This window comes from Pipistrellus kuhlii, unplaced genomic scaffold (assembly GCF_014108245.1).
Source record: "Pipistrellus kuhlii isolate mPipKuh1 unplaced genomic scaffold, mPipKuh1.p scaffold_m20_p_12, whole genome shotgun sequence".
Taxonomy (NCBI): domain Eukaryota; kingdom Metazoa; phylum Chordata; class Mammalia; order Chiroptera; family Vespertilionidae; genus Pipistrellus; species Pipistrellus kuhlii.
Window position 1 is genome coordinate 7851570 of NW_023425427.1, and position 17907 is coordinate 7869476.

The 17907-nt window shown below is 45.3% G+C and overlaps 1 protein-coding gene across 10 annotated transcripts in view; it reads right to left on the reverse strand.

The window, feature by feature from the left end:
• PALM2AKAP2 (PALM2 and AKAP2 fusion) overlaps positions 1-17907 on the reverse strand; it is a 259879-nt gene that overhangs the window by 57528 nt on the left and 184444 nt on the right. The window contains exon 1 of one of the 10 annotated variants that reach the window (XM_045579924.1): positions 4950-5094. The exons of the other annotated variants lie outside the window; for them this stretch is intronic. Coding sequence (XP_045435880.1) covers positions 4950-4985 — 36 coding nt within the window. The 5' untranslated portion in view covers positions 4986-5094. Of the gene's footprint in view, positions 1-4949; positions 5095-17907 lie in introns of those variants that run through there. 10 annotated transcript variants of the gene reach the window in all.

The following is a 17907-nucleotide window of genomic DNA, read 5'->3' on the forward strand; positions in this document are numbered from 1 at the left end:
TGCCTCAGCCGTCTGGAGTATCTCTAGTATCGAAGACTCCAGCTCAGAGGAGCAGCTCCATGGGAGCCTGCAGAACCGGCCACTTACGCAGTAGAGTTATTGCTTCTAATGCTTCTGTCCGTTTATAATACACCTCCCCCAGGCACAGCTGATGCCCCAAGGTCCAAACAACATGGCAGTTATCATTCCAAGAACACCCCCAAAATCTCATCTGCAGGAGTGAAAACGCATGCGGCTACACTTCTCCAGAAGCTTCATGGCCATTAATCCCGGGAAAGTTTCCCATAGGTTTTCTTTTTTGTTCTTGTTGATCCTCACCCAAGGATATTTTCCCATTGACTTTTAGGGAGAATGGAAAGGAGGGGAGATGCACACACAGAGAAACATTGATGTGAAAGAGACATATTGATGTGAGAGAGACACATAGGGAGGTTGCCTTCCCTGTGCACCTCAACTAGGGCTGAGTATCGAGCCTACAACCGATGTATAGGCCCTTGACCAGAATTGAACCCAGGACCCTTTAGTCCATAGGACTGATGCTCTAACCACTGAGAGTGAAAGCAGCTAAGGCCAAATAGATTTTCTTTCTCTTGCTTCAGGGACTGAACACTGGCTTATAACCTAAATGATGAACAAAAACATTAAAACAGCCCAAGATACACACAAAAAGGCACAAGAGATAACTGCTGATGAGTCTTCAAAGTCACTATTATTTTACAGAAAAATGCAATTTGGAAGGGGGTGATTTGTTTAAAAACCCTCAACTGAAGCATAAGGTATACATTTATTCAACAAATATTTATGAGCACCTCATCTATGCTGCTAGGTGGTGTTTAGTGGATTTTCTTATATTCTAAATCTGTGAAAAATCAATTTAATCTGAATGTGTTCATTCCTAAAATCACCTATTACCAGAGGACATATTATCCTAATGAGACTGTGGCTTTTAAAAAAAGTACCACGCTAACACTTTAATTTATTCCACCATTTGCTACAGTAAACCCCAAAGCTCTTTTTGCAGAAGCTGAGAACACGAAGGCGTAAGTCCGTAAGACAAAGAGAACCTGGGTTTACGGCTACCTAGTATAAGGTGAGTAGCGTCCCCAGTTGCCTTGTTCTTGGAAATGACTAGTCTTTTCTATGTGTTTGCTAGTAACTAAACTAGGAACTATTTTATTTTTATTTTATTTTATTTTTTATCTTATCTTATTTCTAAAGGCCTGGGGCATGAATTTGTGCACCGGTGAGGTCCCTCAGCCTGGCCTGTGGGATTGGGCTGAAACCAGCTCTCTGACATCCCCCAAGGGGTACTGGATTGCAAGAGGTCACAGGCCAGGCTGAGGGACCCCACCGGATCTCGGGCTGGGGAGGGATGTAGGAGGTTGGCCAGCTGGGGCAGGGCCCAAGAAAGAGCTCCAGGGTATGTCCGGCCCATCTTGCTCAGTCCCAATAGGCTGGACCCCAGCAGCAAGCTAACCTACTGGTCAGAGCGTCTGCCCCCTGGTGGTCAATGTGCATCATAGGTTGAGTGGCCTTAACATATCATTAGCATATTACACTTTGATTGGTTGGACGGGCTTTTATTATATAGGATATTTAAACTACTCTTTCTCGAGGACCTAGCCAGAGCCAGACATTTTGGTACCAGAGATGCAAAGAGACAGATTACATATATGGCCCTCAGCCTCCTTGAGAAGATAAAGGTCAAAAGACAGAAATACAAACAATGTGGCAAGTGCAATGGTAACCTGGTTTCTCAACGCTGGCACTGTTGACATTCTGGCTCAGATATTCTTTGTTGGAGTCGTCACGTGCATTATAGGATATTTTAGCCGCATCCCTGACCTCTACCAACTAGATGCCAGCATCTCCCACTTGTCAAGATAATCACAGGTGTCTCTCAGCATTGCCCATGGGAACAAAACAGGCACCAACTGAGAACAGGAGAGCACAGAAGAGATCCTTGAGCTAGAGAAGCACAGTTAGTGAATGCTCCTCAGAGAACCTGCCATCTGACGGAGTCTAAAGGATAAGCGTGAGTGAGCCAGAGTAAAGGTCCCAGCTACTGATAAGACAGGGTGGTGTCACATGCCTGACATAGACTCCAAACTGCAGAAGAGTGATGTCAATGACAACGTGGAGGCCAGCAGCAGAGGGAGGTGAGGGAGGCTGCGGAGGCAGGCAGGGGCCAGGGGGTATAGGCCATGCTTTGGAATCCAGCCTTCATTCTGGAGGCACTCTTCACATGACTGGCTATGCCAGTCCTTAGCCTTCATGAGTTCTCATCAGGTGTTCCTAATAGTAATTTCTACCCAAGGCAACAATTCTGCTCTTCTCGGCAACGCTAAGCAGTGCCGAAATTTTCAGCCGACTGCCAATCTCTGTTACCTCGTTTGTCCTGACTCTTGTTCCTCAGATGCCAGGTTCCTTACTCACTCAGATAGGGTACCAGTTTTCCTCACAAGTAAAAAAAAAGAAAAGAAAAAAAAGTTCAATCCTGAAAACTTTTGCTTATCTGACAGGTTAGCCTAGAACAGGTGTTTATAACTATGAATCAGTCCCTCTCTCTCTCTCTCTCTCTCTCTCTCTCTCTCTCCAGCACATGTGTCAAACACAAGGCCCGCGGGCCAAATCCGTCCCGCCAGGCCTTGCAATGTGGCCCGCACCACGCTGTCATCACTGCACTCCACTGCGTTTCCATCACAATGACAGTTTATGACTGTTCAGTAAACCATTCGGCCCGTGATTTAGGCTGGATTTTAGATTTTAGCCCCTTCTTTGATTGAGTTCGACACCCCTACTCTACAGTGTAGAGTCTACACACACACACACACACACACACACACACACACACACCTGATTATATAATTTAAACGTCCCAGCTATAGAGGACCAGCATTGCCTTGATCTGTCTGGAGTACCTGATCCTTGATCTTCGTTAATCTCTTCTGCCGCTGTCTCCTTATGCACTGTGGTCTAGGGTCTCCGTATGCAGAAGTGAGCATGGGACCCAGGCCCAGCCAATCAGAACACTGTGCCTCACCACCCTGCCACTGCATGGTCACAAGGGGCAGGAGAACCAATCAGAGCCAAGGAGACTCCAGTCTGACACTTCAGATGGAAATGTAAAGAACTAAGAAAATGGGAGATAAAGGCCCAGAGCTTTGGTCAGTCATCTAAATACCATAAAAAAAAGGGGGGGGGGGTGGTGGTAGAGTGGTGGGGGCTGACCAAGAACTGAGCCAGCACAAAAGAAAACACAGCTGAATGGAGAAAGAGGGACACTGGTGACATCATTTAAACCCGTGGCTTCTGTTGTGACTGAAGCCTATCCATGAGCCTTTCAGAAATTTGCCCTTAGGTTCCCTCCCGAAGTTGCTCGAGTTGTGTAGTCCTTGCTTTCAGCAGCATTTCTCCCCCCTTGACCTCACAGAACTGAATTTCCACAGAAATGTAAACCCAATCTGCAAAAAAAAAAAATTTAACTTTGTCATTGTTAGTATATTATTTTTACTAACCACAGTACGTAACGTAAATTTCTTCACAAAGTGTACTTTACATTGTGCCATTTTCACCCGCTAATTAGAATATGAAGGAACAACTAATCACAGTGCCATTTCTTCACTTATAACTCTGAGCAAAGGATCAACAAATCAAGCTTCTGACATCTCACTCAGCCTTGCACATGGAAAGTGCCAGACACTGCTGTGTTACTTGTTACTCAGTCGCTCGGTTTCATCTTCAAAAGTCAGAGTAAACTCCATACCCAAACATGCCAATAGGAATGCTAAACAGAATACAATGCTTGGGATGAGAGAACCATCGGGAATCTCGCCTATGGTGATGGAGCCTCAACTGTAGGCATTTATCCAAACTCATAAAGAGTACGTTTTTCTACGAGTAAGTAAAAAGTGAGTAAATCTTAAATATAAATCTTAAAAAACCAAACACACACAAACCAACACACACACACACACACCAACCACACAAAACCATATGGGATTAGAAAAGCCACAAAAATCATCACACCCATTACTTTACAAATCAGCCAATATGAGAGGGTTCTGAAAATGAAGCCGTCTCCCTTGACGTAAGAGGATGTTTACTTAATAGTCTGTATGGGCCACGGACAATGCCAGGTCTCTGTGAGTGTGAAAAAGCTCGTGTGCACCACACACCCCCTTCCTCGACTTCACTATCACCGGCATGCTACAGGCAGGATGGCACCATCCCTCCTTCCGCTCTTCGATGTGGGCTAAGGAAAGCTCACAAAACACAAAACTGCCCCCAAGCCCCTGCAGGGCACACAACGCCTGGCCAGAGTAGGTATAAAAGGCAGTTCATACAATACTTGCGAACCTTCAGAAGGTATTCTTCAGCTTTGCCCCAGTGCCTCCCTACCCTGCCAATACGTTCAAGATCAGAGGCAGAAAATTGGACCAGATTTAAAGCAAGACATGCATACCTTCCATGTATTCCCCGGCTTACAAATGCCATGCCTAGTTTGCCAGCAATGCACCTCAGATCATTGCTAACAGGTTAAGAAATCATGACAGCATTCAGTGACCAGTTCAAAGTCCCAGAGACATTTCTGCCTTAAGCTTTGCCTCCCTGAGAAAGGCTATCCGTATAAATGGAAGGCCCTACATGTTTCAGAAATGAATAGGGAGAGAGAAATCACTTATCCCAAAACGGAAACGGAAACAAAAGAGCATTTTCATAGGCTCGGAGCTCTTCTGCTAGCTGTCTTACAGAAAAGTTGGCCATCGGGGCACCCTGTACATGCTTTCTCTTTCTGGGCAATTCCAATGCCTCGCCTTCCTAAAGATAAGTTCCCTTTGGAATAATGGAGCCAGTGCCCGAGTAAGTTGGAGGCACGGAAGGTGGAAGTTTGCAGGGCGGCAGGCAGCCGAGCTCAGCAATGCAGGGACGTGCCCAAGGAGACCTACCGTGAACAGAGAGAACAGCATCCAGGTGGCGATCATGACCTCACTGTCCCTCAGGTACAACCTGATCTTCAGAACCAGCTGCTCCTAAAACTTCGCCCGGTTTCCCTTTCCTCGGCGGGACACGCACGGTCAGGACGCAGCCCGCTGCCAGGTCACAGGCTCCGGGTGCGGAGGGACAGGGCTGGCACCCCGGGGCGGACGCAGCGGTTCCTGGTGGGCGCGGCCCCAGGAGGCGCACCGGCTGCAACGTGACCCGGACCGGCTTCTCCGATTCAAAGGCACACTTTGGCCCCGCGTGAGAGCCTTCAAGGGCAAAGGAAACACGAGCCGCGTGTATTTACTTTTTACACAGCGACTAATGGTCAGATTACATTGGATCAGGTCAATTATGATCCGACAAATGCGAGCGGTTGGCGGAATTCAAATGTCATGGGGATATAACCAGCCCCCAAGGAGGCTGTGGGCGGTCCATTTTTTTCTTTTTAAAGTTAGGAGAAAACTTGATGATGGAAACACCAGAAAGTGACCTTCAAGAAAGACTTTTTTCCCTCCTGCACAGCCGCGGGCCCTGCACAATGGGGAGTGTCACTGGACACTGTGTTTACAGTGCAGACAGTCACTCTGTGGGTCCCAACAAAGGCTCCTTTGCAAGGGGAGGAAACAAACCTGTTCGGCAGAGAGGCAGGTGCAAAGAGGGACGCGCATTTCGTGAAAAGCGATCCGAGGTGAAGTCCAGGCGCCGATGCCCCTGGGAATGGGACAAGAACCCGAGCCTCCCAGGACACAGACGTCAGCCTCCTGCTTTTGCCGAGAACCGTATGAAGAAGGATGTGAAAGAACAGCGTCCCGTCTTTAAGAGATCTGGGGGGAAAACGATGTCTGTGGCATCGGTTAGGATGGCCGACTCCCTCCTACTGAGGCTGATGGGCTGCAGGTGACCCCAGCCACCGGCCACTGAAATCTACCTCCGGGTCAGGCTGTGCTCGTCGATATTAGCCTTTTCTCGGTTGTTATCATTATATTTCACGTGTTTTGCATTATCTATAGAGATCACTGTCATTCCTTCTTTTAAAAATTCTACCAGACACTGCCCAGCCGGCGTGGCTCCGTGGCGGAGCATCGACCCGGGGGCCAGGCTCTAAGAGGAAGGATGAAAGGAGCGTCTGCTTCGAAGGATCGTCATGCTCCTGGAGACGTGCTGGTGACGAAGAGCTTGGAAAGGGGCTAACACCTGAGACAAAGCCGCTCTGTAGGACCGGGGATGGAAAATACTGCCGGCGTGTCCAGGAGCCCCGTGGTGTCACCTGGGCCAGAAGCGATACGGCTGCCAAAGACCGGCGGCCACGGCCGCATCATCTGGACTGACTTTGCAGCCTAACGCAGGCGTGTGCACACCCGCACACGCATGCATGCCCGTGAGCACGCACACCTGCAGGGTCACGAGCCCCATCCAATGGTGACAACCAGCCCCCGCAAGAAAGGCCATGTCGTCACCTGGAATGCCTTTTCCTTTTCTAAGTCTGTTTTCTCTGAAGCCGATAACAGATCTTTCCCCCTTTTACTTAGTATTTCACACCCTTAGGGATCTACACCAAGATTTTTTTTTTTTTAAATATATTTCTTGTTTTTTTTTTACAGAGAGGAAGACAGAGGGATAGAGAGTTAGAAACATCGATGAGCTGCCTCTTGCACACCCCAGCCTGGGGATGAGCCCGCAACCAAGGTACATGCCCTTGACCGGAATTGAACCTGGGACCTTTCAGTCTGCAGGCTGACGCTCTATCCACTGAGCCAAACCGGTTTCGGCCACTCCAAGATTTTAACCACGTCCCCAAGACTCTCCTCATGACACAGAGATGCATCGCCTATCTTATGGCTTCCGCGTCGTGAAAGAAATCACTTCCCGAGCCTTAGGACAGATTCTGGGAGCACAGCTGTCCTGAGGGGTTTGCCACTGTCACCCCTAGAAACTTCCTTTGCCTCTCTCCTGCTGTCTCACTGGTAGTGTTCTTTCCCCTAGTTCGGTGGGCCTTCTGCTCCAGTTGCTTCCTGAAACTAAGAACCAGAAGTGATATTCCTGACGAGTACACAGGTCCCTCTCCTGACTCCAAAGGTGGCATTTTCCAGAAGATACCACAAAGGTTATTGTTAGTGGTGAGGGCTTCAGCTACAGGTGGAATATAGAGGGAGGATCGGGGCTAAATTTAGCCTGGTGCATGAGGCTGGGTGGGGTGGGGGGTATGGTGTGAACATGCAAACGTTCCTTTCAATCTCTAATATCTGAAAGGCGAACGCAGCCCAGGAAATGCACAGATTCTGTCAAAGGCCCCCAAGAAGGAGGACGCTCAGGAAGAAAAGTCAATGTGAGAGACCTGAGTTTATATAAGAGAGAATGTCCTGTCACTTGGGCACGGCCTAAATACAGAGTGGACTGGGCCCCAGTGAGAAACGAAGCCCTGCTGGTTGGCAGAGAGACCACATGGGAGGCTGGGCCTGGCCTGGCTGGCCTCTAGGCGCTTTTCGGGCCTGGGATTGTCTGTGAGAAGGTTCATGTCCACAGAACATCAGCCCAGCCGGTAAACAAAGGCTGGGCCCTGCCAAGCGGAGGGTAAATGTAGTAGGCTCTCTTTCAAGAACATAATCCACCAAGAAAAACAGGCTCCTAAAAAGGAACGCATGATTACAGGCAAAGTGCGAGCCGCGATTCTCGTCCCGCCCCTGCCTTCCCAAAGGTTCTCTTTTGAACAATGTCAATTGCAAAACGTGACCCTAATTCTCAATGACATGCTCTGGTGTGAGCTGTCAATGTTTTTCCCCGAAAAATACCACCTTTGGATATGAAATGCTCTGGTGTGAGCTGTGAATGTTTTTGCCCTAAAAACACCACCTTTGGGTTCATCATTTTCCACCAAGAGGAAAACCTGAAACTTGGACTAATTTGATTGATTTTCCAAACTACACATTTCCCTAGAAGAAGGCTTTGGAAAATTAAGCAAATAGAAGTACTACCTCCTCCCACCCCTCCAAAGCACCTTCTCTTATTTATTAAAATGTGTATATTACTTCTACAAAATTCCCAAAGCAATAACTTCAAGTTGAAGCAGTTTGAATGTATATCTTTTATTCAATTTCTGGAAAGATTAAAAATTTCATAACACAAACCTCAGATTCTTGAACTTTTGTTCACTGGTTTCCTAAGAAGCTTAAAACGTTTTAAATATCCAGTTCTTCCTAAATACCAGTGAGCACAGCTTTTATGAATGGAGGGAGGAGGAAGATCACTGGGGATGAGAACACTCGGCTTCCCATGTCTAAGCATGACCACTGTGTCCCTGCAGACATTCCACATGTGCTTTCCGTTCTTTATCCTGCCTGACGTCACTCCACTACGGTTCTGATTATCTAGAATTATCAACCTCACTGGCCATGTCTATCAAACACTCGCCTGACAGCATAAAGCCCAGCGATGACAATGGATGGAATACGTGGCTTTTTCTCCCCAAAGCTTTCATTTTCTTTTGGGCCATGGCCGGCAAGCCGCAGCTCGCGAGCTACCTGCGGCTGTTTGGCCCCTTGAGTGTGGCTCTTCCACAAAATACCACGGCCTGGGCGAATCTATTTTTGAAGAAGTAGTGTTAGAAGTTTTTAAAAAATTTGGCTCTCAAAAGAAATGTCAATCGTTGTCCTGTTGATATTTGGCTCTGTTGACTAAGGAGTTTGCCAACCGCAGTCTTAGGGAAACAGAAGACAATAAAATGGAGACCACGCCCACCAATGTCCATGGTGACCATGGGGATGCTGCCTTCTGATTGCCACGAGGTTCACCGTGAGGATGGGCTACACGTGGATCTATCCAGGGCTGCCCGGGACAGTACCTTTCACGTGGTAGCTGTCAAAGGCATATTCATGAAGCTGAATGAGGAAGAGAGAGAGAGAGAGAACGAAGATATTTTTTGAGATAGGGAACCCCAGCCTCCTAATCAAAGTCTTTCCTCTCCCCCAGGAGGGAAAGAGTGGAGAGCGACAGCTACACAGTGCCATGCTGTGCCTCATCCAGGGGTGACAGCCCTGCTCTGCTCTTTGGCCAAGTCTCAATCCCGTTGAAACGCTGACCGTGGCCGGGAGGTTCTGAGGCGCTCCATCAAGTTCTACAAACGGGAAGTAGTATTTCTTGGCAGGCTCGTGTAGAAAAGCCATGGAGGGCAACAAAGCACTGATTGCAAAAGAAAACATTTTTATCCAGCCAAGGTTAAATTGCCCGGGGCCATATTTCAAATTAACTGTACAAGTTCCCTAAAATGAATCGCCATGCGGGGTTATTGTTGGACACCCTCGTGGATAAAGTACAGCTAAAATGTATTTTGACAGGAGAAATATTCTTGGGGCAAGCGCCCCCTATGTATCCACAAGCTGGGTCTTTTCTAGATCATAAAGGATAGTATTTATTTTTGAGAGAACAAATGTGTCCTCAGCCATGATTCTTAACATTATTTGAGTGAACAGTAGCACGAGCGTGCTCTAACTGAAACAAAATCTGTCTAGATCCCCAAAGAGAGTTTTTACTGAAAATTATCCTCCGTGCAAGAGAAAGAAAATAAAATAACTGATCCATAGTAAACACTGAGAATATCTAAAAGTTATTTGGTTAATCTGCATTTGAGAATAAAAGCCTTCTTCCCCCAATCTGCTTTTAGTGTCATTTCCAAACAATGAACAAAAAATGCCAAAATTGAAAGTTCACAGGTGCTAAATAAACCACGATTTTTTAAAAATACAGACATCTATAGCGTTAGAAAAGTTCACCGTAGGAAAATACAGACTGACGGAAGAGACGTTCTCATATATTTAGCAACAAGAGGCTAAGCACCAACTAGGTGCTAGGCCCAAGCTTATGGAGCATTGTTCATTATGTCTAAGAAAACTCAAAAGGAGGCCCTGGTCGTGGTGTGGCCACTATAATGAGATGCACATGCCACATTACCGAAGTGCAAACTGTCGAAATCAGGGGTTGATAAAACAGCCCATGCCTCAGCCAACACTGGCTGCCACCAGTTCTGATAAACACTGTTACTGGAAGGTGGCCACGCCCATTTACACATTGTCTAAGTCTGTTTTCAAGTTCCAACAGCAGAGATATTGCAACAGAGACCATACAGGCTTGCAAAGCCTAAAGTATTTACTATCTGCTCTTCTACAGAAAAGTTTGCCGAAGCCTGGTCTGTAGCAAGACCTACCTGTGGGTGAACCCCGGGGCTTATTCAGATTTTCCCAGATAGCTTTGGACCTCCAGGTACAGAGTCATGGACCAGGCAGGCAGTGGATCTCAGGACCAGAGCCCTGACTGGGAGTTACAGAAGTGAGATGAAGGCCCAGTCTTGCTGTTTGGCAGCTACATAGCTTTGGCAGTTCACAGAACCTCTGAGTCTGGGGTTTCCCAGCTGTCAAATGGAAGAACGAACACCACACAAGAAGCGAAAGCGACTGGGGCCGCTGTCAAGCACAGCCTCGGCAAGATTGGGCTATTATTGTATAATAATCACGAAAGCAAACATGGAATGCGTGCTTAGGATGTGCCGAGGATCATGCCAAGTGCTTTCTCTGTGTTATCTCAACCACCCAATTAGAGGGGCACCATGACCATCCTCCTTTTAGAGATAAAGGAACCAAGGTTCAGAGAGGTTAAGGGATTTACCCAGTGTCACACAGCAAGTAAATGGTGAAGCCAAGACTCAAACCTAAGAGTGTCAGACTCCAGGGTTTATACTATTTACTCATAAGAGCACTGATGCCCAAAATTGGCCACTGGGTAGTCACCTACCAAATCTAACTATAGGAAATGTTAAGAATTGGTGACGAGAGCACAACAATTCTTCGTACTATTTTTTGCAATCCTTTTATAAGTTTAAAATTATATTAAAATGAAGAGCTAAAAACTGTCTAAAATTTTGTTACAGGGAAGATGCTTATGCTTAAATGAGTAAAAACATTAGGGAACAAACTATGTAGTCAGCATGTCTCAAAAATGGGAGCCATTTAAAATATAAACAGTAGAAAGAAACAAACCTGAATATCACCAGTGACATGTCATTTGAGTGGTGAGATTTCATTTGAACTTCTATTTTTTAAATTATTTTTTATACCTTTGGCATATCTACAGTTTTTATATATTAAGTATGTAGCATTTTCATAATCAGGGTGGGGAGGAAGTGAAATATTATAGGAAAAGTATACACTTTTATGAATCACATAAACATCTGATTCAGTCTTCAAAAACTTTTATGCGCTAGCTTAATACTTCACTCAGAGGAATTCGAAGATAAGGCTTCGAAGCCCTAAGGAGATTAAGTCCTCAGTCTGGCAACATCGGACTGATAAATTTCACTGCATATTTTAAATTACTTTCCACTGGACCCTCAGAAGAGCAAGAGCAGACGGACAAGAGGATGGCTGCATGGAAAAGCCGGCCTTCCAAGAGTCATCTAGACAGTCCTGAAGATCGTCAAGCTGATGGCATTAATGACTGTGCCATGATAAAGAACACATCCTTCTCGTTTGCCCCTTAGAATAATGTGTCTTGCTTTTTTCAGTTGTAAAAGTTAAAATACTACCTGGCGTCCATGTGTATGTATAACTTTTTCTTAAACCATTGGCGTTAGTTGCAGACATAATGCCCCAGGATCTCTATATTTCAATGTACCTTTCCTAAAAACAAGGGTATTCTCGTACCTAAGCACAGTACAGCCTCAAAATCATGCAATTAACATTGCCAAAATGCTACCATCTAAACAACATCCCAACCCCCACCACCTCCACCATTCAGATTTTAACAGTTGTTCCAGTGATGTTCTTACCAACAAAAGGGTCCAATCCAGGGCCCCATGTGCTAAAGAGACTCTCATGTCTCTTTAGTTTCCTTCAACTTGGGAACACTTTCTTGTTCTTTCATGTCCCTGACGCTTTTAAAGATTCCAGGCTGGTTATTTTGCCAAATACTCTTCAACTTGGGTTAGATCCAAGTTCTGCATTTAGCAGGAATATCACATGCTGTGCTTTTCTCTTGTTCGCCTCGGTGTCAATTTGTCTCCAATGACTGATGGTTTTAACGTTGCCTATTTGATTAGGGTTGTGTAAACCAGGTTCATCCTCTGCTAAGCTACTATGCTCCCTTTGTAATTAGTATGTATTTTGCGGGGAGACACATGAAGCAAAATAAAATCCTGATGGGACAGTATAATAGTTAAAAATTCTATACCAAGACACAATACATTCAACTTCCAGAAAATGAACAAAAAAGAATACATCTTCATAATATATTTGCTAGTTAGAGTTAAGAAATATAGCATCCCTATTTTCCAGAACCTCCACAGAGATAAGATTTTGGGCAGGGCGGGGAGGGTGGACTTCCCATAATATAGACACTGCCATTTGTCAAAAGTAAATCTGCCTTTATCCCACAAATTCCCCAACGATGTGCAACCTCTAATCCCTGGGGAAACTGAGAAAAATAAATAGCATTTGATCTCTAGTTACATTCTTGGAACCAGCATCTAAACTGCATTCTTGACGTATCTGAACTTTCTTGTTTGTTCTTTGAACAAAAAGCCTTTTAACTGAGATGAAACACGCTAGGCCAGCCCAGGCCCACGTTGGTGGGTGGGTCACGTGCCCAGTGGGCCCACGTGCAGGCGTCTTCAAACTACGGCCCGCGGGCCACATGCGGCCCGCAGAGGAGTCTGATCCGGCCCGCCAGGTTTTTTGGGCAGTGAGCGCAGCCGAGGTGTTACAGTAGGAATTAGTAGTTCATATAGTCTGGCCCTCCAGCTCTCTGAGGGACCGTGATCTGGCCCCCACTTTAAAAAGTTTGAGGACCCCTGAGTAGAGCATCCTATCAAAAGCCGTGTTCGCCATGGTCATTCTCAGCCCAGGCTATGAGGCTCATGTCCGGGATGCCAGCTGAGAAGATTTCCAGGAACTCCCTCGGGAGCACAACCTTTGTCTTTATATTCAAGCCTTTTCCCTGAAAAAGCTTTGTGTTTATCTGAAAACACAAGACCAGCGATGATGCACTCTTGCTCAAAACAGAGAACCTGTCATAAGATGAACTTGCAGATAGATAGAGGGCCCAGGGCCCATTCTGTGCTCGAGAATTTATGATGAGGTTATTAAAAGAACAATGCAGAATGTATTGTAATTTTCCTTTCTTGTACCTGGTAAGCACAATAGCAGACACCTGTCCTAAGGCAATACTCAAGAGTTTGGGTTTGCTGCTTGTATGAATTTCTAGGCCGAAGTGAAGGTTCTAAAAATAAACAGAAATGCATTTCTTCTTTCTCGTTGAAACATTTTTTAATAAAGTGTCTTTTTAGAGAACCAACACGGAGTTGACATGCAAAATTAAGCAAGGAAGGAGAGGGGAAATCCAGCAAGGTGGGCCAGAGAAGATGGGTCCTTTGGGGTGTCACATCATGGATACATAACACCTTGTGGTGGTTCATATACCGACAGCACTTACGCTCTGAAAAACACTGCTTCCCCGATCAAGACCTAATCCAGTACCTCAGGATGGCTGTGTCCTACTCCAGATCCCCCTCAAGCCCATGTCTTATCCATCCCCACCCCTAGGCCCTAGTGCCGTCTGCAAATACTGGAGGACACAGGGTATAAGTCACCTCTCTCAGGTCTGCCATCACGATGAGTTACTAAGTTTATGAAAAGCAAGCATTCACTTGATGAATTCCAAGAGCTGAATGTAAATGGCAGATCTTGAAAGGCTACCGTAGAATCCTGCCCCGACGGAGGACAAAGGGTTGGAAGGAGGAAGGATGGAAAGGGAGCCAAGCTGGGCTCACATGAAAGGTCAGGGGAGAATCAACCTGCCTCTTCCTTGTTTTCCCACCGCCATCCCCCTTCGAGGCTCACTGGCCTTGGACCACAGCAAACGCCTCCAGGCCCAACCCCTAGCGGCCACCGGGGAAACCTTACCAAGTGACACAACTTCAGGAAAATATTTTCTTTCCGCCTTAGGTCTGGTTTGTAAAAGGGCATCTAAACACACAGTGCCTGACCCTTTCATGTCACAATAGTATTGACAGTCACCGCCACTGGGAGGCTTTGAAACTTATTCTTCCAAAGCTCTCATGTGTTCTAGTTCCTGTTTTCATCTAGATGGCAACATGAGTAAGATGCCTAGCGATAAAACTATGCGGACAAGTGAAACAGAGGACGCACATCTGCAGTTTTAATGAAACAAGATAAATCTGGGAAATGTATGCAGAGAGATGTGTGTCACCATGAGGCATAAGGAGTTGTTGAATGAGTTAAGATTTACATAAATGCCATCTTCCTTTTTCTTAATCATTCCAAAGACAACAAACAAAAAGGCTTAGCTTGTCACTTCTGAGAACAGAAAACCAAGTGGAGTCCTATGAAAAAAAGATGAAGGTTTAGAATTGTCTCATTTTCTCTTCCTTCTCTCTCCGCCTTCCCCCACCTCTGCCCATGTCAACAGTTTGCTTTCTAATGAAACATGTTTGAGAATCTACATCCTACCAATAGGCTTAAGCCATGAATTTCCCTGGGTGTGGTATTATGTTGGTTTACAGAAAATTTGTGATAAGGAAAAAATGGGAAAATCCAATAAAAACAATTAGCATGAATTAATACTAATTCACTGCTTCACCGTTTCCCTAACGCTGTCTGCACTATCTATAAATACCTAATGACAAGAAAATCACAAAAAAACAATTATTTTACTTAGAGTGAATAAATTTACTTGTGCATGTATAAACAAGTCATATGAAGCCCAAGGTCAAACGTTTCGTCAGTAACAGTGATGTCCTGAACCAGGTGTCCCCCAAATTACCCTTAAGCTCTTTCACTCAATAGCATGACTTCAGTGTAAGGGAATTTTAGGCTATGGTTTTAGTCAAATTTTACCCAATAATGAACTAGGACAGCTAAAAATATACCCATTTCTATGCATCAGTGAGGTAGGGCCGTTACCACACAGAGAAGCTTCTAACCTAAAAAAAAAAATCATTGATCTTCAATGAAAGAAACTGGAAAAAGCAGGGGTCACAGAGGGGTCTCCATAAAGTGAGCAATAGCAGGGTGGGAGAAAGGGAGCTGAGCCATGAGCTGTCACAGACATAGATAAAAAAAAAAAAGAAAAAAAAAAAAAAAGATGGCCCTGAGGGAATGGGGGAAGTGGGCACTCAGGCACTAGTAAGTAGAAGTTTTCCCAAGTCAGAGAGCATCTGCATACATTTAAGAAAATGCATCGCCATATTCGTGCTCCTCGTTTCTTTAAGAAAACAGACATTTGGTATCACACAGTAATGCCCATAAAATTATATTTTTTTAGCCCCTATTACAGCTCCCATAGCTTTACTATTTACTGAGTGCCTAGGAGGACTGTCTGTATATCAGGCTGGACTATAGGAAATTCCCACAAGTTGACCATTTTAATCTACAGAAACAGCCACTTCCACTTCAGATGCATTCTACCTAATTCATTATGTCTAATTTCTAATTCTAGCCCTGCAAGATGGGGAGTGTTATTCCCCTTTACAGATGAAGAGATGCAAAGAGGAAGAATGAGAGCCCCAAGGTTTGGAGGTACCAACAAGTGCCATGTTCCAACCCCAAGTCAAGGACCAGGATCCTTTCTCCCAACATCACTGCCTGGGGTCACTGGGTTAGTCCAGGCAGCTAACCACATATTCAGCAGAAAACAGACCTTACATCATCATGGTGAGACTATGAAGTTTATTTTACATTGACATATAACCTTGTGTACATTTAAGATATATAGCATGTTAATTTGATACATTTATGTTTTGTACTACAATAATTCACACCTCTATCACATCTTCAGTGATTGGAATATAGCCTATTAAGCTTTGAGATCTATTTTCTACTACGAGCCCGGTTCTCACATTGACCAAGTTACATACTTGCACTTGTCTTAGACTTCCGGTCTGTAAAGATGAGAGGCCTAGACTAAAGGATTGACAAGAACCCTTATTCACATAAGTTTAAATAATTAGAAATATGATAAAGAAAAACTTTAGCTTTTATAAATGGTTAATATTAAAAATATCATTGTTCTTTGAAAAACTAGTCAACCAGTATAGAAAAGTTGAAAGTAGAGAAAGTCTAGACGTTCCCTCTCTTCTATCTGGTGCACAGTGTTCTAGATTTTTCCAGATCCAAGCCCTTTGTGACCCGGAGCCATTCACTTTGCTCCTGGCATTGTTGTGCAAAACGGAATGTGGTGATGTCAGCTCAGTCTCCTCCCGGAGGAAGGTGAGTGCATCCCAGCAGGCGAAAGTGTTTCCCTAATGGGTTTTGTGCAGGGGTGTTAGGACCCGTTTGTTGGGATTCACCATCACGTTTCCCTCTCTGGAATTTGACAGAATACCCATCGGGTGGGGACGCCTGCCAGCCCTCTTCCTCCCAGGGGTCTCACCATTCATTAGCAAACAGCCTGCCTCCATGAGTCAGGACAACAGAGGTTGGGCATTCTTGAGCTAATCCAATGACTTTAGAAAAAAAAAAAAAAAACGGAAATAGCCACCAGATGACGGTTCAGCCAAAATAAAAATTCTTCTGAAACTACCTGTGAATCACGTTCGAATCAGTCCCGATAAATCAGACCAGGCGGAAACCGGTGCATGGGAGCGAGCCTGGGCGTCACCCCGCTGCAGCTCTGCCTCTGCTTCACTTGTCCAGCTCTCCCCGGCGTCTGTGGGGCAGGTGGGCTTCTCCTCAGCGCCTCCTGGTCACCCCGTGGTTTCAAAAGCAACAAGCGAGTGCATGCTGTGCCCCCAAGAATATACTAGTAGGAAGGTTTAAATTATCCACAGGGGACTTAAAACACTAAAACTGCACCTGTCTCCTGGTCGGAGGATATTTCTCCTCTGTTTCTGGGAAAAACAAATGTTCTGAAGTCAACTCAGAGGCAAAGATAAATAATATCAGTAGTTTTCAAAAATACTTTAGCATGTCAACTCATTTGATCCTGAACAGTCAGGGAAAGGAATATACCGTATTTTTCGGACCATAAGACACACTTTTTTCCCCCCAGAAGTGGGGGGGGAAAGTCCCTGTGTCTTATGGTCCAAATATAGCCTACACATATACTTTAAAAAAAAAGTTTTTTTACTTGCCCGGCTCTGTGTGGTCTCTGTGTGCTTGCCCGGCTCTAAAATGGTTCTAAATGCTGCTGTTTACTTTACAGGGTTGATTACATGTGTTTATGACTGTGATGTTGGGTTTTAATGCACATAAAATATTTTAGGACACTATTTGTTTCAGAATCTTTTTTTCTTCATTTCCCTTCTCTAAAAACTGGTGCGTCTTATGGTCCGGAGCGTCTTATGGTCCGAAAAATACGGTATATATTTAATCAACACGACATTATTGGAAATGGGCCAGCCACTTTGGGTTTGTGGCTGCACTTAATCCTTCCCAGCAACCGCTAATCCTACGCGTTCTTCACCCCATTTTGCAGTTAACCACACCAAGGCTTTGGGAAAGTGGAACAACTGGATTACATCATTCTGAGTTTCCCACCTTCTCAGGCCTCTCTCCCAACTGGGTAAGATTCAGTAACCTTTGATCTTCGTGAACCTGTGGATTACTCTATGGCTTTAGAAAATAAAAACGTGTTGCAAATTAAGTCACGTGGACACTGAAAAATGGCAACTTCCTTCCTCCACTATGTTCTGGCCTCCACACTGTAAGGCCCTTCTTGGGTGGGCAGTCCTACCCTCTGCCAACCAGGGCTGATTATTTCTGGCGCCATGTTTACCCAGAAGTCAGGCAACTGAGAGAGGAGCTGCTCCCTTTTAAGAAGTTTGGCCCCAACTGGTTTGGCTCAGTGGACAGAGTGTCAGTCTGTGGACTTAGGGTCCTGGGTTCAATCCCAGGCAAGGGCACAGCCTAGGATGCAGGC